Raw genomic sequence first — 23,580 nt, 5'->3', positions numbered from 1 at the left:
AAATTCCTTTCCTGCATATAAGACATTAAGAATTAATTTTGCTTCTTCTACAGAAATAGATAAGAAGTCAAATATACATTTCTTGCAGGGTAATTTACCTTGAAATTAACCTTCATATTTAGAAAAGAGAGCACTAAACTTTTTGATAATCAATGCTACACAATTATTCATTTTCACTATTAAATGACACATTTAGTCAGCTAATTAGATAGACAGACAGACAACCTTTTTATTTCCCATGGGAGACATTACTGAATACCTAATATGTACTAGGCACTCTTATATACGGTAGAGATACACCAGGGAACAAAACAGACAAAAATCTCTACTCTCATGGCACTTACATTTCAGAAGTATGAGACTGACAACAAACAAATAAGAAGAACATATCCATAGTGTGAAATGACGATAAATCTAATGAGACAAATAAAACAAGGCAGGGGGTTAGGAGTGCAGGGACCTGGGGAGGAGGGCTGTTGAGGAGAGAAGGGTACAGTTGTCTTTTGAACAGTCTGTCTTCAAAGATCTTTAGTTGAGATCAGACAAGAGTATATGTAAATTAAGATAGGGATGAACAGAAATTTGATTCACCTCTTTGCCTAATGAGACAGAATTACACATAACAGACGGTGAGATTGAGTGTAAAAAGTCTCTTTAAGGGTGAAAAAGTCAGATGAGTATTCCTTGTGTTCAGAAAAGGCTAGACGAATAAACCTGAAGGGAATTACACAGTGTTATTCAGTTTCTTTTTATCATCTCACGATCTCACCAAAATAACAACATGCCCACTTCCACCTCCAACTGAGATACAGTTCTTAAAAGAAGAGAATGGTTCAAAGCAAAAATCACTGTTAAATTCTACATTTGATCAAGCAATATGCACCATATAATCTCAAAATAAAGTTATATATCTGAAACCAGTTCTGTCAATAAAGACAGGCAAAATTAGATAAAATTAAATATTATATAATTTTTAAAGCATAAAAATTGGATATAGCAAAATAATGAAAAAAAAAAACACTGCGTTTCTAAAAAAAATCAGATGAATGTACACAAAGCCCTAGATTTTCAAACATATTTTCTCAAACTGTTCTGACAGAAATTAAACATTTTTCCATTAATATATACACAAGTATTAGAATGTACTAATTTTAAACCAATTTGTCCTCTTGTATGAAAGTAATAATGTGGATAATTTTATTAATCTGTTGGACTCACCTAATAAATTGTTACTCATCTGAGCCAAAGGCTAAGGGCTCCTTTAAAGTTTTAGAATTACGGAGAAATCAAACAAAAGCCCTTAAGTCATTAAGTGCCCCCTATGAAGAATTCCCTTTACAAGATCCATGATATAATCTGTTCCACTGTTTGCTAACGTATTAAAAATATAAGTCCCTTCTTATTTTAAATCCACATCTGCCTCCCTCAATTCCCACCTATTTGCTTTAATTCTTTCCCTAAGAAAATCAAAGCAAACTTATCCTCTCCACTGCCAATCCCTGATAGGCAGCTATGAATTCCTTCACACAAGGCTTCTCTTCTCCAGTTACTTCAAATATTTCTCATATAACAGTACTTACTGTTTTAAAGATACATGTATCATTGCATTCAAATTTCATCTTAAATCTGTAAGTGGTACAGCTTCACTCCTTCACTTAAATTCTCTTAAATGAACGCCTAAGCTTAATAATTAAGTCTCTCTCAATGAAGCATGTCTTCTCATCTTTTGCTTATAGAAATGATTTTCTGAACCTACATGAAGTTCCCAGAAGTCATGCCAACAACTGATTCATTATTGGCATTATTTATCTTTACTTATTTTTGAAGGAATGGGCCATGACACGTATAGCAATTAGATTTTTTTTAAAAGGTCACACAAGGGGCCAGCCCGGTGGCGCAAGCAGTTAAGTGCTCACGCTCCATTTCAGCGGCCCAGGGTTCACAGGTTCGGATCCCGGGCACGCACTGATGCACCGCTTGTCAAGCCATGCTGTAGCGGCGTCCCATATAAAGTAGAGGAAGATGGGCACAGATGTTAGCTCAGGGCCAATCTTCTTCAAGAAAAAAGGGGAGGAGTGGCATTGGATGTTAGCTCAGGGCTAGTCTTCCACATACACACAAAAAAAAGGTCACACAAAACAATTAATTTGTTTAGCATTACTGCATAAAGCAGGTTTATTCAACTGTGGTCAACAGACCATGTGGGGATGCCTGTTAGAAATGCAGCTTCCTAGACCTCTCCAGACTATGAAATCAAAATCTCTGGGACGCAGCCAGGGAATCTGCAGTTTGAGGAGCAATGTATCCGTGGATACCCTGGGGTTTAAGAATAGTGGCCTAAAGATTTAAATTGGGTTTCTGTCTCCTAAGAAAGACACGTTAAGTACCTTACCTGTAATCCAGGAAGAAATCGACTATCCTTTTCAACCACCAGAAGTTCAGCAATACCCGCATTGAGAATGGATCTTGTGATTCCCCCTGGCCCAGGACCCACTTCATAAACGTAAGCATCTGTCAGATTGCCAGCTTTCCTTACAATTTTATCTAGAGAAAAGCAAGTTTTAGTTATCTTGATTATCTTGGAAAATTTCAATGTACAGAATTTAAACGTGACAAATTTCCTTAACTTAAATTTAGCTAATTGTATTTTCTATCGGTTCCTCTGACAAACCAATCAATTCCTAAGGAGAAATTGACTGTAAGCATGCACCACTTCTCTACAGTTGTTGAACATCAAATATTTGCAAAAGCAAGACTAGTTTCACATTCAGAATTTTCAATGCTGTTAGTTAAAAATTGAGAAGCAAAAAGTGCTGGCAGTCTCCATTTTTACCTATAGAAAGCTAGTCAATGGCAAAAGCAACATGTTTCTAGATCACAGGACAGGCAGAAATTTGGATCCTTGGTCATTTTCAGGAAAAAAGTGAAATGTAGCAGTGGAGGTTTTTTAAGCTTTGTAAACATTTAAGTTGATAACGAAAAATTATTTTTTTTAATTAATTTCTTTAAATTAGCAGACCTTAAGAAATCATGGAAAAGCAGACTACTGAGGATTCATTGCAAGCAATCATCACTTCTGGAAAAACATACAATGGGCTGGTCTTACTGACTGAGATTTAAATCCAAGCAACCAGGCCTCCTGGGATTGTGGAAATTTAGTCACTGAAAACATACCAGTACTTCTTGGCAGCGTTCACTGATACTGCGAAGTCTCATTTTTGTTTCTGTTACCGATAACCTACCTTCGTAGGCTTAAAGGCAAAAATAGTCTGTCAATCATCCAAAAAGAGTTTTGTCCTTTAATGGGTGCAGGGAAGGAATTACCATTCAGTGGCCATCTATTTGTTTTAAGTGCTTTCCATGTTTTTTCACAACAAATCCTTACAATACGTTAGCTAACAACTACTATCCCAATGAACTTTTCAGTGTCCTTGTCTATTGGTTTATTTGTGCAAAGTTATCTACAAAGCATATGGAAGAGAAGCGACTTCGGCTCCAGGGTCAATTCTAAAGCCAATCCTTCCCCAACAACAGGCCAATACCTCTCGGAGGGAACAGAGATTATACAACAAGCACAGGCATTAGGGAGTGAATTTAATATTCTCATTTTTAAGAGAGCTATGACAGCTGGCAGGACAGTGGCTCTGCCCTCAAACTTTCCAGGCACATTCAAATACAAATGAATAGCAAAGAGGCACTGTCAGTTCTCTAAGCTGGGGTTTCAATCTTGCTCTGCTCCCACCTGAGCTTTTCACCTCAGACAAGTACCTTCATCTCCCCTGACTTTTGTTCACCTAGGAGGAGGACTAATAGCATCTAATTCTGGAATTTACTACCAAGGGTGAACAAAGGCTCACATGAGAAAATGTACATAAAGGAATTTTTTTTAACATAAAAGACCTATATTTTCACCATTTCAGAATGGTGCTTTCAATACCTAGAATGTGGCTAATGACTGGCAGAAAAGGCTGGTTCTGGTTACTACCAGAACCAAAGAATTTTAGAGGTGGGTAACCCAAGCTCTTGTAGTGGGAGAAATCTAACTGGGGAGAAAACTGAAGCTGAGTTAAGCTCTTTTACCCCAAGTCATATTGCTACTGGCAGCATAAAGGCTCCACACCCAAGAATAAACGATCCTACTAGTACTTCGTGCACTGTGCTTGATTTAACTGAAAGTGAACTTTCTGGGTGTGATTTACTGATCTTTTCAGCTTCTGAAGAGCAGCCAAATAGAACCAAACATCAAAACCTCAAAAACGATAAGTACTCCAACAGTGAGTTAGTATTAGTATCTGTAATACATCTTATTCTTGCGATCTCATCTTTTACAAGAGACCATGGGGGTGGTGGTTACATGAACGTCTACATTCGTCAAAACCCATCAAACTGTGCGTTTCAAGCTGGTGAACTTAGTGTGCATCAATTTTTCCCCATAACAAGCGACTCACAATAAGGAGTGGGAACGTCAACTTGCTAAACGGAAGCTCCCTGCGGACAGACTTTGCCTCGTTCATTGCCATCGCGCATCTTCAGCCCTAGCACCTAGAAGCTTGCTCAATACGTATTTACCGAAGGAATACGTGCGCTTTCGAGGATTTCTTAGACTCAACAGAAACCGTTTAAATAAATCCTACGAGTGATACTTTTTCGACCGTTACTGACAAATCCCTGCACTAACTTAAATTCTGATAACTGTAAACTGCAGGAGAAGCCAATCTCGGCAGCACGTGCAGTCTATGTCCTAGGGCGACCACCCCGGGATTCGAACCCTGCCTCCCCTGGTGTCCCCTCGGCGTCTACACAACCCGCCGTCCCGAGGCCGCGGCAGACGCCCCTGAGCGCGGGGTTCCGGAGCCAACGAGGCATCCGCGCGTCCCCTGCGCTGCGCGACTCCGGAGTCTGGTACGAAGCGGTGGAGGGACCTGACTGAAGGCCCGCTGCGCCCCTGGGCCTGACCCCGAGACCCCCGGCCACGCCCCCAGGGACGCGGGGGACACCTCTGGGGAGCACTGAGAAGCCATCCACCTGTCAGCCTCAAGTCCAGGAGAAAATTCTGGGAGAGCTGCTTCACGGCTTGCAGTCTGAACAACTTAATGATTTCTCGAATCGTGGGCAACGGCGGGAGACGGAAGGTGCCGAGCTTCCCGGAGGCAGCCATGACCCCAGCAGGGACGTGCGGCGCTCACGCGGGCCTCTGCCCGCCGCTCCCACCGACCCAGCGGGGGTGGAGCCTGGGAGCGCTACGGCCCGCCCCCGAGCCCACCTCATTGGTCGGATGTACCTCGACGGAAGCGATGAGCGCGGACAGGAAATCCGGGCGCACCCAGAGCGCATGCGCTACGTCCCGCCACGCGCGGTGCAGGGTGGGTGCGTGCTTCTTCCTGCGCTTGAGGGCGCTGGAGGAGCCCTGCGGCCGAGGCTTCTCGTGGGTGGGCGGGGCTTCTCGTGGGTGGGCGGGGCCGGAATGGGCAGGGGCGGATCCCAGGCTCGGTGGAGCCCGGCAGCTAGCCGGGGTGTGGTCGTCTGGGCGGATCGACGTTCGTAATGCCCCTTTCTGAATAGTTGCGGGCAAGTGGATGATTAGTGACAAAACCACTGGTTGCTAACAATTCTCTCTTAAGGTTGGATGTTTTTAGAACCTCAGCACTGCAGGTGCCGCATGGCAGGTTTCTAACTTCTCTCAGCCTTAATGTTTTCATCTGTTTAATGGACATAATGTCTGCCTTAAAATTGTGAGCACTAAATGAGAGAGGTCGCCTGGTGTGCAAATTCAAAATAAAGCGCAATGCATGGCATCTGGTAAGCCAGCCATCAATGGTGGCCGTCACTACTATAATTATCCAGCGGGTGAATGCGGCCCAGAGGGGTTAGACGATATCAGTACAGCTTGTTAGTGAAAGGGCCAGAAATAAGATCTAACTCTTCTGCTCCTTCAAAACGTGTCCAGTCAATGAGAAAAGCCGCCTTTTTTAGTACTTTAGACTTTTAAGAAGTGTTTTCGTATGTATCGAATATTTGTTTTTGAACCTTTCACTAACAATCAAATTCACAAAGCTAGAAAATTGTGGAACCCAGATCCAATCTGTTTCCTGACATGTACGGTGGTTCCTTTTTCTACTAATCTGCCTGTGCATTGAGTGTTGGTTGCCACTCACTGTTTACAGTCCCAGAATTGTCTTGTTCCCCCTTCATGCTGCACGTATTGCAGCCTGTCCTTGAAGTATCTGGAAAGCTAAGGATGAAACAGAAGGGAAATAAACATGACAGTACTAATAATAGCTAACATTCATGGATCTTTTTCCAAAGTATCAGGCTTCACATCTGAGTGCTTTATAACTATCTCATTAATTGTTACAAAAGATAAAGGCTTAGAGCGGTTCAGCAATTTGCCCTAGGCTGCACAGCTAGTAAGTGTTGTAATCGGGATTTGAATCCACAAGTCTGTGTCAAAGCGTGCTTTTTTAAGCAGTGCGGTCAATGGAGGTCATCTGATTTGCCTAGAATGGTTACATCCAAGTACAGAGAAGACTCAAATCTGAGTTATGTCTTTCCATTGGACCAGAGACAACAACGCAAAGAAAAATATTAAAATCTCTCTGATAGGTGGAAGAATTTAGCTTTTCTAACCCTGTTTTTTGCAAATTGCTGCGCTGATCGCAAGTGAATCATAACATTTTTTATTTCTCAGAGTAGTAAGTTTAAAATAAAGTGAATGGGGGCCGGCCCCATGGCTTAGCCATTAAGTGCGCGCACTCTGCTACTGGCGGCCTGGGTTCGGATCCCGGGCGCCCACCAACGCACTGCTTCTCCAGCCATGCTGAGGCCGCGTCCCACATACAGCAACTAGAAGGCTGTGCAACTATGACATACAACTATCTACTGGGGCTTTGGGGGGAAAAAAAAAAAAGGAGCAGGATTGGAAATAGATGTTAGCTCAGAGCCAGTCTTCCTCAGCAAAAAGAGGAGGATTAGCATGGATGTTAGCTCAGGGCTGATCTTCCTCACAAAAAAATAAATAAATAAATAAAATAAAGTGAATGGAAAATCAAATAGCTGTGGGTATACTATGGAAATGAGGAGTCTATTGAAATCCCAGCAGAAAACCCAACCACCTTCTGCTGTAGCTGTATTAGAAAGAACTGTGAGATAATTTGACATACCTCCCAGCTTTAGAAAACTGGGAAGTGACTCCCAAGGCGTTAAGGCAGTTTGCACAAGGTGGCATAGAAACGTAGGTTGAAAATCTAAACTCTTGATTCGGAGCCCTTATTTTCCACAAGATACTACACCTGGGAAGGCACTCATTCAGTTATATTCATTGTTTCATTTACTCCTCACAATGGTCCTGTGTGGATAAGATTATTATCCTTATTTTACTGTGAAAAAATAGAGGGAGATGAGGTCATTTGACTTGCCCAGGGTCACATAGCGAAGTACAGAGAGAAGACAACCTGAGTTCTTTCTTTTCTGAGTTCTGATCACATGGGCTGTGGCCCCTCAAATATTAACTTAAATTATTTTCAAGTTAATTATTTAATTAATGTATGTTAATTTTATAATGTTATTTAAATATATAGAATATGAATCTGGGTATAAACTTAAGTTTATAGTTTTCAAATGACTATTTAAAATGCAATTACAATATATATTACAATATAAATATATATAAAGCTACAAAACCAATACAAGTGATGTATGGTGTTAAATCACTGCTCTTTATGCAGACTAGCAGAATTCTTTGGCAGATTCACCCTGAGCTAGCATCTGTTGCCAATCTTCCTCTTTTTGAATATGAGCTGCCACCACAGTGTGGCCTCTCACAAACAAGTGATGTAGGTCTGTGCCCGGGAACTGAACCACCAAAGCAGAGTGTGCTTAACTTAACCTCTAGGTCACGGGGCTGGAGCCAGAATGCTTTTTTTAAAGTTCAGCTTACCAGTGCTGTAGTGTGCCACATAATGATTGAATTTTCTCACCAGTTTTTTGGATCCAAACTACCACCAAATCTTTGTTCAGAATTTTTGCTATGTCGCTTGCCCTTCTCTTGCAGGAACGTGGAAGCTACATATTAAGTCTGCTTGTGTCTGTCTTCATTAGCTTGGAAGCAAATGAAGTTGAATTACTGGGCAACTAATGCTATCATGAATATACACGTTATATGACACTTACAAGAAGGATATTCAGATGACCCGTGCTCACTTGAACTTTTTTAAAGATTTAACATCAACATAAAAACAAAGCAAAATTGAAAAGAGCAAAAACACATTTACATAGAGAACTTGTGAATTCCTGAGAATTTGTCCCCACATGTAAATATGAGAATTATTGTCTTATACCATGTCATCTTCAATAATCAACATTTGTGAGGTTATGATTTATTATTTACAAAGCCGTTTCCTGTATTACTCCACTTAATTCTCATTTCAATTCTGTGATGTAGGTTTACAAGGATATTTGGTGAGTGCTGTTACAGTGCTGGTAAATATGCAGCTGAACCTCAAACTCCCATCTTTGGACTCTATTGTGATTTTTTACCTCTGGTATGTGCTAAATAAATGTGGAACTGAATTAAAAAATTCCATCTTAGGAGAATCTCCCAAGTTTGTAATAGTTCTTGAGATCTAATTTTTATCATCATAAGTATCTGCCCCTCAGTCTTTTAATTTTCAGAAAATTATGCATAACTCCCTGCAAAGCCTATGAAATCAGCAGGAGGTATTTTAGTAGAGTATTTCACATATTAATGCAAACAGTTTTATCCCTTAAAAGAGAAGTATGCAGTTTCATCAGTTTTGAAGCTTTGAAGTATCTGCTTCATCTAGATAGAGATTTTAATATGCTAAAATATTATAATTAATACAGAAATTACTAGCCCCACCTATCAGTGAAGATGAAGACCTACAAATGATTGTATAGATAAACTATAATGCAGACTTCTAATTTTCATAAATCCTAGAATGGTTATATAGGAAAATCACTTATTTTAGTATTTATTTTAATGAAAATGCACGTGACTTTATTTGGCGTAAGTAATTTACTGTCTATTTATAGAAAAAGTGCTATTTCTAAAAGGTTGTCATTTTACGGTTCCCGGAAAGAGACTTGAAAGCCACAAAGAGCAATATCTTTCTGCCATGTGGGAATTTTCAGAGAAAATTAAATGTGGCTTGGAATTGCCAAATTGAACTTTATAAAATGACAATTATGGCATGTAAAATGCCCTTTTCTGATAGTATTTTATAATTCCATATAATATGACTCAATGCTCTAGAGAAATATTAAGAGCTGCGTTTTGCACGTATTTAGTTTTTTTTTTTTTAATGGCTGTTTGATGCCCACTGTTCATAAAGGAATCTACCTAGAGGGAAGAAGGAAATACATGATAATTCTGAGCCAACAGACCAAATGCTTAGTCTGTGGGGATAGAAGCAGGCCGACCTATGGCAAGCAACACAGGCTAATTGCCTGAGGGAACCATGTAACAGTTACACTATTTTTTTTAATATAGTGTTTATCACTATTCTGGGCAGGATTTGAAAGCCTGCTGATTATTCCCAAAGATCTGTGAATAATTGTCAAGTATCCTAATGAGGTGATGAGGATAGGCTACCCTTCTGACTCAGGATAACTCAAAGAGCTGTGGGTAGGGTTTTTTCTACACAATAAAGCAAATCTTTTTGTGAATGAAGAAAAAGTCAGCACATGCTAAAGGCATTGTAAAAATAATTAGCCTTTATTATATTAAGAGTTTATTAGTTTAAGCCTTATCATTTGATTGGAAAAAAAGGTTAAGAATAAATAAAACTGTGAATATGAATACATTTGCTTTAAGTCTTTTCCATGTATTTAAAAATTGATGTGGGAACAAACTGGTCTGTGAATGGGAAGGCTCTGGGTTCAAGGAATAAATGGGTCTCCCTGGGCATCTTGGTGACAGCCCCCTGTCCCTCCCCAGCAAAGGGACTATGGGTGGACTACTAAATAAGGCCACATCTATTCCTTCTTTCTCTGTGCTATGTCCCCTATCCTGCCCCGCTCTACCTCAAGCCCCAAAGACAAAAGAGTGTAGACCAAGACCATAGGAAGAAGGCAGTGCCCCTGTGCACACATCTGGCCTGTGATCCTATTCTTCTGTACAAGTTAGGGAGTAGGAATTCACTCGCAGCAACTGGCTGCCTATTCCTCCACTGGAGAAGGGGTAGGTGAAGACAAAAGGAAGGATGCAAAGGCTTGCTCAGCCTTGATTACAAGGGCCAGAGCAGGTTTGTTGGCATCCTCTCATTTCCCTTTTGGCCCACCTGGAGCCCAGAGCCTTCAGACCACTGTTAGACTTACCATATCCCTCTACCCTACTAGACTTCTGCTCCCCTAAATCATCAAAATTAATAGTCTTCTCACTATTCTCTACAGTCTAACGTAAACCATCATTCCTCTAGTGAATTTCAACTATTGGGTTAAATGACCTAGAACAAACGTTCTTATTATTTCCCAGTGATAATTATGTTCCTCCAGTTTGGGAACTAGGACCAGGCAGACATCTGGGTCAAAAATCTAGGTTGGCAGCTTCCCTCCCTTCACCCAAGACGACAGTCAAGACTTGGGCACTTCCTGCTTTAGAGGAGATGCTCACAAGGAAGAGAAAGGCAGAGCTCCTTTACCCCACCCATGGTAGCCTTTGAAGAAGAGGAAGATAGCCTGGATGGAGTGAGAAAAAAGGAGAATTTGTCACTGCTAACAATCAACATAGCCTAAGTGTGTTTCCGGTATTAAATAAGTAAGAAAAGAATCATACACCCTTTGAGCCAACAGTCCACTTCAGCTCCTGCCCCATTTCCAGCCCTTCTTCACAGCCAAACTTGTGCAAAGAGCTGGGTGTACCTGCTATTCTGACTCCCTCATTTCCTATCCACTCTTCAGCCCACTCCGTCCTTGCTTCTAAAATGACTGTCATCAAGATTCCCAAGGATCTCCTTGTTTCCAAATCCAAAGGGCACTTACCCAGTCTCACCTTACTTAACATGTGAGCAACAAATAATAGGTAGATTTATCAACACTTACTACATGGCATGCCGAATTCCAGGTGCGTTGCCCCTATTAACTTTTTAAATGTGCACAGCGTATTGTCCCCTTTTACTAATGAGGAAATTGAAGCACCGAGAAGTTGAGTGTGCAAGTTCACACACCCTTTACTGAGACAGAAGGAGCTTGAACTTGGGCAGTTTGACTGCAAGATCTACATACCTCAACTTAGGGCTCTGTGGACTCACGCTGATGGCTGGCAGTCGACCTCTCTTTGAAGTACTCTGTTCTCTCAACTTCTGCCACAACCTTGTGTCTTTCTCTTTCTCATACGCTGACTTCTCTTCCCCTCCCCAAACTCTCAAGTGTATTATTTCTCTGGGCTCAGTTCCAGATCCTCTTCTCTCTCTCTCCTACTTCTTCCTATAGGTAATTTCATTAAGTTTCATGGACTTAATGCCACCTTTATATTGATGCTGCTCAAATTTATATTTCTAGCTCCAAGCTTGCGTACATAACCACCTGATTTATATGCCACTTGTATGTATCTCAGATATCTCAAATGATATATTCAAATGGAATCCTTGCTCTTCTCCACGAAACTTTGTCTCCCCGCAAACTTTCCCACACAGTAACTCCAGAAACCTAGGAGTCTGTCTCTCCATCCGCTCAACACCCATATCTGATCACCGTCATCAACTCCTAAAATCTCATCTTGCCAACATATCTCACATGTGACTTATACTCTCCATTTGCACTGCCAGCATCCTTAACATACATTCCTGCAACAGCCTCCAGTCTTCTTGCTCTACAAACCATTTATATTCAGCAGCAAAATGATCTTAAAAATGTAAATTGGATTACTTCACTCATTTGCATACAACCATTCAGGGACCTCCCATTGCATTTAAAATAAAAATCTAATTCCTTACTATGGCCTTAAAAAGAGTAATCTGGCCCCTGCCTATCTCCAACCTCATCTAGATCCACCTTCCTAATAAAATACAGCCATGCTGGTCTTCTTTGTTCCTCAAAAACACCGAGTTCTTGCTTCCTCTCCTTTCTTGCACGTGTAGTTATCTCTGCCCGGAAAGATCACCTCCCACTCTTTGGCTGACTAACACCTTCTCTTTTTCTATGTCTTACCGTCAAGGTTACCTCCTCAGCTAGAAATTTTCTTGACAAATTCTAACAAGAGAGGAAGCTAATTCAGCTTTTGACTACCTTTCTGTAAGGTTTTGCTTTTACATTGCTTCCTCTAACACATTTGTTTGTTTTTGAATAGTCTTAATAACTGTAATATCAACACATTTCCTCCAAAGGTTCCATTTTGGTAGAATGGACTCAAAGCAAGCAACTGCTCCCTTTCCTCTCTATGTCTCTGCTAAATGACCTACCAAGAGGTGACAGTCAGGGTCTAACAATCAGAAAGGATGCCAAATGGCTTGGAGCTGGAGCAGGATCTTGGAGGCCATCCTCAGGCCAAGCATAACTCTTTGGTTGCTGGTCTGTGAGGACTTCTAGGGAGTTCTATGGGAGAATCCAGTGTGGCTCAGGTACCAGTGGGGGGACTTGGGGAACCTGGGAGCATCTATTATAGCAGGGGTGGCTGTGCCCTATTTCAATATTTTAACAAGTATGACCATTCTGGTGCACTCAGACTAAATATCAATCAGTCCTGGTTCTACCCAAGGGTCTACCTTCTCTGTGACCCTCCATCTCAGTCCTTGTTTGTCTCCTTCAGTACACCTACTCTTTATTTTTGTAATTTTTGCTGTTGACTTATTGTTTTGGGGTTTTTTTGTTTTGTTTTGTCTGTCTTCCCTACTGAAATACAGGATCCATGAACACAAGGCAGTATCTACTTGTTCACTAATATAAACTCATTATTCACACAAAGTACAAAGGCTGATACATAGTGGATATTTAATAAATATTTGCTAAATAAGTGAATGAAAGTGACTCCCTCTGGTTAGTTCGGGTAGACTCCATTTTCTATAGGAATATGAAGCTCCGAAAATTCAAGTTGCTCTCAAACTTGAGAACTTCTGGATAGAACTTTTTGTAGACTATCTTACGTTTCTTCCCAAGAGCACCTATCATGAAACAATCCAAGGATCTCCCTTTCTCCAGGCTTACATTTCTAAGCCAGACATGCCCCCTCTTTAGCTTAAAAATTTTCTGGTTCCTATTTTCGATTTAGATGAAAAAGTTCAAACCTCTTACCATGCCATTCAAGGTCCAACACAGTGTGGGTTCAAACTCCTTTCCAGTTATATTTCTGTCACATCGCCTTTCTTTTCCTCCGATGTATCCTGAGACTTGCAACTCCACAAGAACGCCTCTGCAACTTTATTTGCTCTGCTGCGTGAAATCCTATTCATCTTTCTGGGCCCAACACAAGTGCCACCCATCCTGAGAAGCCCTTCATACCGACCGCCTTCTTGTTGCACTCCCCGCTCTGATCCTGATCCCTCCCACTTTGAGTTTCAATAGCATTGTGTCCATAAAGCCAACAGAATCTACATTGTATCGCAATAGAACTTGCATCATAATATACTGCATTATAATACAATAATATAATGTCAGGGTCTCCTTTGTCAGGTTCTCAGCTCTCCAAAGGGAATGATACACTTTATTCATCTTGGTGATTCTAACATTAGCGCAGTGCCTGGCACACAACAGACACTCAAGATGTGTTTCTTGATCAGACCAAAACCCCGGAGATTCTTGCTGATTTAGACATAAAACTGCACTGCAAGGTGCATTGAATAGAGCAGCAGGGGTGCTGGAGTCAGGCAAATTTGGGTCAGAATCCAGGCTCTACCCTTCTTTTATTTGTTATGTGACCTTGGGCAAGGTACTCAAGCTCTCTGGAACTCAGTTTCTGTAGAAGGCAGAATAATGGCTCCCAAAGATTTCCACATCCTAATTTCCAGAACCCGTGCATATGTTGGGTTATATGGCAAAGGCGAATTAAGGTTGCAGATGGAATTTAGGTCGCCAGTTGGATGATTTTAAGATAGATAGATTCTCCTGAATTATCCAGGTGAGCCCAATGTAACCATGAAGGTCCTTAAAAATAGAAGAGGGACTTGGAAGAGAGAACCAGAGAGATGGCAGCCTGAGAAGGATGTGGCCCAATGTTGCTGACTTTGAAGATGGAGGAAGAGAGTCAGGAGCTGAGAGGATCAAACCTTCAAGGTGTGGAGAGCTTCAAGAAGATGGAAAGACAAAGAAATAGGTCTTCCCCTAGAGCCTCCAGAAAGGAACACAACCCTGCCGACATCTTGATTTTAGCCCAGTGAGACCATTTCACACTTCTGAACTACAGAACTGTAAGATAAATTTGTGTTGTTTTGAGCCCCTAAATTTGTGGTAATTTGTTACAGCAGCCACAGAACACTAACAGCGTTTCTTTAAATGTAATATAAGAATAGTAATAGATAACCTATAACATTAGAAAACATTTTGTGATATTAAAATATTACAAAATATTATGTCTTATACCTCATAAGATCATGCATATAATGGCTAAATATAGTGCCCAGCACATTGAAGGTATTTCATAAATGTTAATTCTCTTCCCCTTCTCTCCTCCTGTGTGAACACACTTATCTATATCTAGCTGTATATAATCAACATACGAATTGTTAATACTTTTTATGGTATTGAAATCAAATAAGTGCTAGAATGTAGTTCCCTTGTTGTTGTTGTTGTAACATATGACAAAGTAAGCTCCGAGGATTACCTGCTCATTTCTTATTCTGTGCCTCTCATGAAAGATGACTTTCCCTCCTGCAGATTTTTATTGAACTTGGCTGTTGCATATTAACTCTTTATTCTTTTTATAATTTTATTTATTTATTTTTCCCCCAAAGCCCCAGTAGATAGTTGTATGTCATAGTTGCTGTATGTGGGACGCGGCCTCAGCATGGCCAGAGAAGCGGTGCGTCGGTGTGCTCCCGGGATTTGAACCCGGGCCGCCAGCAGCAGAGTGCGGGCACTTAACCACTAAGCCACGGGGCCAGCCCTAACTCTTTATTCTTTTGCTTCATTATTTAGAGGCATTGACAATTGTAACACCAGAGAATTTTCTTAAGGATAGAATTACAAATGTTGTACCTTCAAACAAATGTGTCATTTGATCCTACCATTATCCAGTTTAAAAACTATTTATTTTAGTCTATTCAATACTTTTCTTGTTCTTTTTGGTCAGAGAAGAGCCAAGAAGGGTGAGTGGTTCTAATTAGGCAGAAAAGTTTAGGTAATAGTTATGTTATACCACATCAAGTGGCAGTACAAAACATAAAATATTAAATTATCACCATAAAATGTTAAATTGTGTCGTGAAATGTATACATGTGATGTTGTGACTGAAATCCTATAATTTTAGACTATGTTTAAAACAGTTTGCTCAGGATACTTATGAATAGGAGAGACTATAAGGAGGGAAATGGGAGTGCTGGCTTAGGGCTATAATAACTACAATAGTTACTTTATATTGTATATATTCATTATGTTACATCATGTCATTATATTAATCATATTGTATCTGATAACATTGTACCATATCGTATCGTATATCATACAATAATTTAGACATTACTTATATTATGAGTTAAATAAGCTTTTGTGGTTTCACCCAGGAATCCAATCATGACTTAAACTATTATTTCTGTAGGAAAAATGCCTCCCGAATATAATCTGCCACAAATTGCCAATCTGACCTCTGGTAACTGTGCTTGTCATTCTTAGTCTCTTGTGCTTAAATCTGCAGCCACTCCAGGTTCCTCATATGTACTTTTCAAACTTTTTAGACTGTGATCTACAGTAAAAGATGCGTTTTACATTGTAGTCCTGTGCACACACCCCACACACATACATGTTTCATAGAACACTTAACCTAACTATGTGTGAAGCAATCTATTTTCTGAAGTATTCTGTTTTAATTGTTTCTTTTCCTTTGATTGTTACAACATATTGATTGTTACAAATGATTGTTATAACATATTATATTTGTTTTTATGGCTCAATAACAGATTATGACTGGCAGTTTGTAACACACTCTCTTATTTTCTTATTGTTCCCTAAGCCTAAGTAGTAGAACACGGTACACTCTTCCAAGGTCTCCAACAGTTTTCCTTCATTCATCTGTGATGACTATCTCTGTAACTCATATAACACATTTTTTTGTTTGTTTTTTAAGTTTTGGAGGTGCGAGCAGGGCAAGTCACTAGCAAATGTCATAGGTGGATAATTTTTTTCTTGAATAAATGTATATGCTTTCAACTTAATTTATTGTAAAATACAATGGTTCATGTCATATCAGAAAGATCATATATTGTTTTCTTGCTCTCTGATATGTATTGATTTTTGGGAGTCTCATGGTACATATCTATTTCTGGTGTATTCAGCAGAACATAGAGCATTTTGCTTCTTTTCTGTTGCAGACTAGGCGGGATGCATCACCTCACTGTTAAAGGGAGCCTTGGGAAGAGATGGGCTTGGAAGCTTATACAATTTGGGAGGCTCTCTTTAAGAAAAAGAATACAAAATTATGAATACAAAATTAGACATGAAAGTCAATATTTATTTGGAATAAGGAAAGAAATCACAAGACGTGACAAATATTCGGTGACAAATAGCACAACCATCACAACATCCAGAAAAGTAACCTAATGTTTTTTATTAATTACTTTCAGACTTTGATAATTTTTCCTCTACACTCTTTGTAAGCAAACTTTTGATTGCCTGTTCACATGATAATATTTAAGAATATTTTCTATAAAGAGAATAGGAAGATAATTTAGTTTTTGCTCTAGCATGATTGATTAAAATTTGGTTTTTATTTTTGAAGGTTTGGAAACATGTCTTGCAACTTCACAAATCATTATTGGTAATGTCATATACATTGTTAGGATTGTTGTCAAATTTGGAAAACCTCTATTAAGTTTTTTGCATATATGATCTGTATGTTTTTAGGGCACCAAGTTTTTTGTGCAGTGTCTAATTTTAAATGCTTTGAATTGATGACACTCATTAACCAATTTGTCATAGATGTCCTCATTGTAGTGATGTATTATCAGTTTATATTATGTTCATTGATGTCAGTATTTGGTGTCAAATAATCAAGATATTTAATTTTTTCCAATATGTTCATATGATTCACTCCTCTTCATTAACTGCGTTATCAAACAATCCATGAGCCTATTCATTACTTCTACTCAATTTATTTATTCCTTTTAATAAATTACTGCATTTGATATGATAAAATTTTTTGTTGCAGTTCACTTTTTGATATAGGAATAATTTCTATTGATTTTATTGCTCTATTTATCACTGTAATGCTTTTGTTTCTTACTCTAGTCCCTTTTTTCTCTGCATTTTCTCTCAGTTCTTTAAGTGCAACAGTTTAAAGACAGCAGAAAGCACACTCCATATTCACACAAATCAGGAGTCTCTAGTTTTGCATTTGTTTAGCTGAAATGTTGTAAAACATCTTTCCAAATTTCAGTTAAAATGTGTATTCCTAACTCAGTTTCCCCTTTTGCCAGATTCCCAGAGGGCCCTCCGCCACCAGACTACCACCTGGAAAGATACAGTGGTTGTAACTGTGGTAAAAATGCCTTACTTTTGCAAATTTTACAAAAACATGCAACTATGTGCGTACACTTCCAGGGCCCCTCCCAGGGCCTTGAAAGAGGCTTGTTCAAGTGGAAGACCTGAGCTTCAACTTCCCCAGCCTCACGGTCCATCTGCCTTTGTTCAGGAGTGAGGGCCAGACTGAGTGACCTTGGCGACATCAATATTAGAGAACTAGTCACGCCACCGAGGCAAAACAAGGGCTTCTTTGCAATACATGCATTGTAATTTGCATCACCTTAAAATCAGATCCCGGCACAAGGATGTGGAGGGGGGTAGTTTATTTGGGAGGAGATCCCAGGAAGTGCAAGAAAGGAAATGGGAAACATGTGACGGGAAAGGGAGAAAAAAAATAATTAAGTGCGGTTAAAGAGTAGTTTAGTTCTAGGGTCTCAGACAACTAAGGTTAAATCCCAGCAGGACCCTTTGAACAACTTTGTGAAACCCAAACTTTCCCACCGGAAGCTGGGCAGGCCCCCAAAGCCCTCAGAACAGAAGACAGCAGGGCAGGCAGGAAGTTGTCAGTCTGCCTGGAACCACAGGTGCGGGTGAACTCAGGAGGACATGGGGATTGGGGGGTGGGGCAAGAACAGGCAGCACCTGTTGGACTGTGTGAACCCATCCCACATGGGAATTTAGGAACTCACAGTAATTTGGAGTGATGAGGAATCCTCAATGTTCTGGACCTTTCTTATTTCATTAAGATGACCTTGAAGTGAGAGGAAAGGAGATGGAAGGGCCATGTGGAATCACCCCAGTTTGCCAGGGAATGTTCTCTAATCCACACAATTAAATTCTAGAATGAAGACATTTTGAGCTAGAGATAAATGAAGACATTTTGAGCTAGAGATGAGCATTTTCTTTAAAGCAAAAGAGAGCACAGTTAGAATTTCTAAATCCCTTGACTTAAATTCATTACCTCCTAAGTACAAACAAAAGTGGTGAAATATTTTTGTATCTGCCGATAAGGAACAATTCATCCCTGAGAATGAATTTTGCCTTTCTAAGGGCTCCTACGGTGTGATCTTATTCATTTTGAGGGAGGAAAAACTTGACTACTTTATTCTCAGATACAGTGGTCACCTATTAAAGGCTGATATGATAATTCAGGGGAGAAAAAGAAAACATTTAAAGTGGGATTGGTCTATTAGGAGAATCATCACCAGGCTAAGTGTTAGTAAAGCTGGGTTCTTGTCCAAATTGAATCAGCTCTGTGAGCCTTGAGAAGCCATTTTCCTTTTCTGTGCCTCAGTTTCCTCTTCTGTATGATAGGGGGATTGGATTGGTTGACCCTGAAGTTCACTTCCAGGTCTGAGACATTGTCATTGAAATAAGTCCGGGTGTAGCATGTCATGAGGCATTGGTCCTACTGTGTCATTGTGGGCTTGACCGAATAAGTTAACCTCTTTGACCTTCAGTTTTCTCTGCTTGAAAATGAAGGGTCTGGGCTAGATATTCTTTTGGGACACCTCTGCTATATATAATCCAATGAAATAAAAACGTAGGGGGAAAAATCTGGAAGAATGCACAGAAGGAAGCCCAGCCTGGCCACTGGGTGGTGATCTTGTTCCATGTTAAGAAAGATTTTATAGCTTCTACCAACAGTGCCAAAGTTTGAATTAACTAAGCATAGTGAAGAAAGATTTTCAAAAGGATACTGAAATAAAATCAGGTCAGCAAAAAACCAGAATTATGGAGGCATGACAATAAACAGCAATGCCAAATAAGAGACATAAAATCCCTATAGTCAAGGCAGTAAAACATAGAAGGGGATATGAGAGCTGTGTTTTGGGTATTATTTAAAGGAATATAGGGAGAGGAGTATATTGTAAATTTATATAGTTTTTGAAAAACGTGGTTTAAAAGTTAACTCTAACATTTAAAGATTTAACTCATAGAATAACCAAATAATTTAAAATTGTGCCAGAGGATAAAAGCCTAAATCTGCAAAATCTGAACCAAATCAACAAACATGTTATTTCTTTTGTCTAATCGAAAGGAACCACAGAAAGGAGTTGTAATCCTGTTCCAATATTTTATATTAAGTAAAAGGAGCCAATCAACGAGTTTTGAGCTTTTTCACATTTTATGGGAGAACGTAGTCTCTACCAGGCTACCTGGCTTACCTTTAGAATCTGGGAATGATGCCTCCTGGAGTTAATGATCTACATTGGTATCTGCAGGGCTTTGAGTCAAAGTCAGTTTCTGGGAAATAAAAAAGCATCAGTAGGAATGCAGGAGAGGATAAAGGCTTTCTGATCACGGCGCTGCCCACTGCTATCTCTAGGAAAGGTCATAAGCGAAAGAAAAACATAATCTACCCCATAAAGCACCAGTGAACACGAAGGGAAACACGCAGGGGCTTGAGGAAGAGGGCAATGATGGAGAAACTTGACTCTTGCATGAACTATTTGACTATTGCAAATCAAATCTTGTACAATAAACTGAGAGATGACAGCAGGAGGATTGGTAGGCCACAGCCTACCATTTCCCACTTCTGCCTCCTCTGCTGGCCTTCCCCTCTGGCTTCCTCCTGGTTCCTCCTTATCCTCCCTCTGAGGGTGGACACAGGCTTCTTCTGAAGGCCAAAGCGTGGACCTCCTGACTCTGGTTGCCATGGCTTCCTCTTTTCTCCCCTTTTCTTTGATACATTAGCTATTAGCTTACATAATCCTCTCACAGGAGGATGTCCCCATTCAAAAGAAAAAAACAAGTTATATTGCTAAGTAACCTTTAACAATGAATAGCATTCATTATGCATTTGCTTAATGACACAAAGGCATTGTTTGCTCTATTTCAGGTGATAACAGCAGATCAAAGGCACCGAGGCCAGAATGTACTTTAGAAGAGCCAACAGATTGTATGGAAATAATGCTTAGCATTTCTGTTGCACTTTATACCCTCAAAGGATTCTGCAATTATTAATTAATTATCCCGCACAATAGCTCTATGAGGAAGGTCAGCGTCATTAGCTCTATTTTACAGATGAAAAATCAGAGAGCAGTTAAGTGATTCCCCCTCCAACATTTAAAGATCTCATGTCAAAGCAGACCCAGAGGTGGGGACCGCAGGTAAATGATGAAGTGGCTGAAGGGTAAACAGACTAGAGCTGCCTGTGGCGGAGGTTCCATTGTCTTTGATCTGTCTTTTGAAAGCTCTGAACGGAACTATGCTCTGGACTTGCCCATCGCCTCCCCTTGCAGACTGGTTCCTCTTGCTGTAGTTGTCCTTTCTATCTATCTGCTGTTTTGTATGTAGTTTCATTCCCTTTTCATTCATTCATGCATTCATTCATTCATTCAGTGAACCTTAATTGTTCACTTAATTGAGTAGTACTTACTGTTGTTGATTTGGGCAGGAATATAGAAATGAAAAACAACTGATTCTTCAAATGATTGTTGCCTTCAGGAACTTTTCTTTTCTAGCTGACACGTGCACGCGCGCACACACGCAAATACACACACATGCGCGCTCCTCCAAGAGGACATTGGAGGAGGAATGAGCAGAGGCTCCCTTGTGGGGTCAAGAAGGACTACGCTGAGGAGGTGATGCTTCAGCCCATCGTCTGCAGTAGGGATCCTAAAGACCCCAGGGGAGAGGAGATATAAATAAGGTGTCCTGAATGTTGGCTACTTCACATTTTCACCTTAGGCTGGACCTTTTATTGGCTAATCATATAAACTCATATTCTGCAGTGTTTTAATTATTTGTGTGAACGTTTTCTCTTTTTATAAGACCATAAGCAATGTGAAAATGTGGACTAATTCCTGTAGCCCATAGCAATTGTAGGTAATAATAGCGTGAATAGCTACGACGCATTGAGCATCCACTCTGTTAGTGCTTTGTGATGCTGATCTTAGTTAAGCCACAAAGACCTTGGAGGCAACCATTGTTATTATCCTTTCTTTTTGCAGATGAGAAAAGAGAGACTGAGAAAGTTTAAGTAATTTGCTCAAAGCCACATAGTTCTTTCAGCCATTTAAAAGGAATTTGGTGACCTATGCTTTGTGTTAAGCACAGAGATCCAAGTCGTGAGCAAAACAGACACGGTCACTCTCTATGTTTAGCTTACAGTCCACTGGGGAAGACATTCATCAAATAATAACTATACATCAACATATAATTACAACCTGTGAGAAAGTCCATGAAGGAAAAATAAAAGGCGTAACATAGGAGAAGCTAGCCCAGGGTGACCTATCTGATCACAGGCCAGTGGAGGTGGGAGACAGATATGTGGGAAAGGCCAAGATTGGGGAAGGCACACCTGGAGGCTCTGATGTTTAAACTGCATTTTGAAAGATAAATGGGTGTGAAGTAGGCCAAGCGAACAGCATGTGCAAAGGTCTCAATGTAGGAGGAAGCTGGGAGTATTTGAGAATTTGAAAGCAGGTCTGCTGTGCAGAAGAGGAGGAAGGCATGTTAAGGGGGGAAGATGACTGGAGAAAGAGGTGGGGCCTGATCTGGTAGGACCTTGTAGGCTAGGGTAGAATTTGATGGTTGGGAACAACAGGTATTCAAGGGTTTTAAGTAAATGTGCGCCTTGATCAGATGAAAAGTCAATCTGGATGCAGCGAGGAGAATAAATTGGGGAAGAGCCAAAGTATAAAAAGGGAAACTGGTTAAAAAGGTGTTACAGTAATTCTGGTGTGAGATGGTGAGACCAGGGTGGCCATGGTAGAGATGGTGAGAAGCATATGGGCTTGCGATATATCTGGAAAGTCAAGTGAACAGTTCTTGGTGATGGGTGGGAAGAGGCGGGGTGGTGAGGGGAAGGCAGGTGTCAAGGCTGATTCCCAGGTTCCTGGCTTGGACAGGTGAATGATTGGAGGTGTATACTGGAGGGGACTGAGGGTTTGGGGAAAGTTCTTGAGTAAGTGGGAGAGGCAGAATTGGAATCTAGATCTGCCTCTCATCAAATTATGCTCTGTTTCCATAACATGCACATGTTTTTAGAAATCCAGTGTTGAAATGCACTTTCAGCTTACTAATCGTGACCAGCTTCCATTGCCATCACTGTGATCTTCTGGAAGAAATGCACTTCACCTTTGCTATCTAATCAATTAGTGACATCAGTAGCAGGAATGTCCATCCAGGCAGGAATGCAAGGGAGGTCCTTTTTGGGAGGGGAGACTTGTAATTCCACAGACCTTGCTGTTCAGCAGTTGGGCAAGAAAGGCTCTGGCTTAAAGGGTTAGGGTTTGATTCTTGCCCCCATGACTTGCTATCTCTATGAGGCTGGGCAAATTATTTAACACTTCTAAGCCTCCCTTTCCTCATGTGTAAAGAAGGAATTATAACAGTATCCCTCCATCCTGGGGTTGGTGGAGGAATCAGGGCTGTGTTAGCTCACAGGATACCTTCACATGAATTGACAGAAGTTCCCATTTTTAAGTAAAAAATCTTTTTGAAGTTAGTATATTATATACTTCTCATTAATTACAATTATACAAACAAAATCATTCTGAATAAATAATATAAATCAAATCATTAAACGAATATAGTATACAATTAGAATTTTTAATCACAATAATTAGAAAATCAAATTTAAAAATAATAGATATGTAACAAGACAAAAATTTTAATAGCAGTTAATTATGAAATTTCCATAGCAACAAATAAACAAGCACTCTAATGTAATTAGCAGATCATTACGCAATAGTCTCTAATTTATGTCAACTTAATACTTACTTTGTATATCATTAATGCTAAATTAACATTAGTTATTACCTAGTTATTTGTATCATAATGAAAGTGTCTGTATATTTAAAATAGGAACTCCACAATCCCACTTGGTACAGAAAACAAGTGGCAGAGTGTATGAATTGCAATGTGTTGATGCTGATAGAATTTTTTTTTTTTTAATTTTAAGATGCTAATCAATCAGTACTTCGGTGAGAAAGGAAACTTCTTATTTAG

At 40.0% G+C, this 23,580-nt stretch overlaps 1 protein-coding gene across 1 annotated transcript in view; it reads right to left on the bottom strand.

The window, feature by feature from the left end:
* TFB1M (transcription factor B1, mitochondrial) overlaps positions 1 to 5,203 on the bottom strand; it is a 56,877-nt gene extending 51,674 nt beyond the window's left edge. The window contains exons 1-2 of the mRNA XM_004440703.3: positions 5,026 to 5,203; positions 2,393 to 2,544 (exon numbers count right to left, since the gene is read on the bottom strand). Of these exons, the coding sequence (XP_004440760.1) occupies positions 2,393 to 2,544; positions 5,026 to 5,158 (285 nt within the window). The 5' untranslated portion in view covers positions 5,159 to 5,203. The remainder of the gene's footprint in view (positions 1 to 2,392; positions 2,545 to 5,025) is intronic.
* Positions 5,204 to 23,580: the final 18,377 nt, after the last annotated feature.

The sequence above is a fragment of the Ceratotherium simum genome, chromosome 38, assembly GCF_057802395.1.
Source record: "Ceratotherium simum simum isolate JZ-2026a chromosome 38, ASM5780239v1, whole genome shotgun sequence".
In the NCBI taxonomy this organism is placed as follows: domain Eukaryota; kingdom Metazoa; phylum Chordata; class Mammalia; order Perissodactyla; family Rhinocerotidae; genus Ceratotherium; species Ceratotherium simum.
The sequence above is the reverse complement of the archived record's forward strand: the minus strand, read 5'-3'. Positions and strand labels throughout refer to the sequence as shown.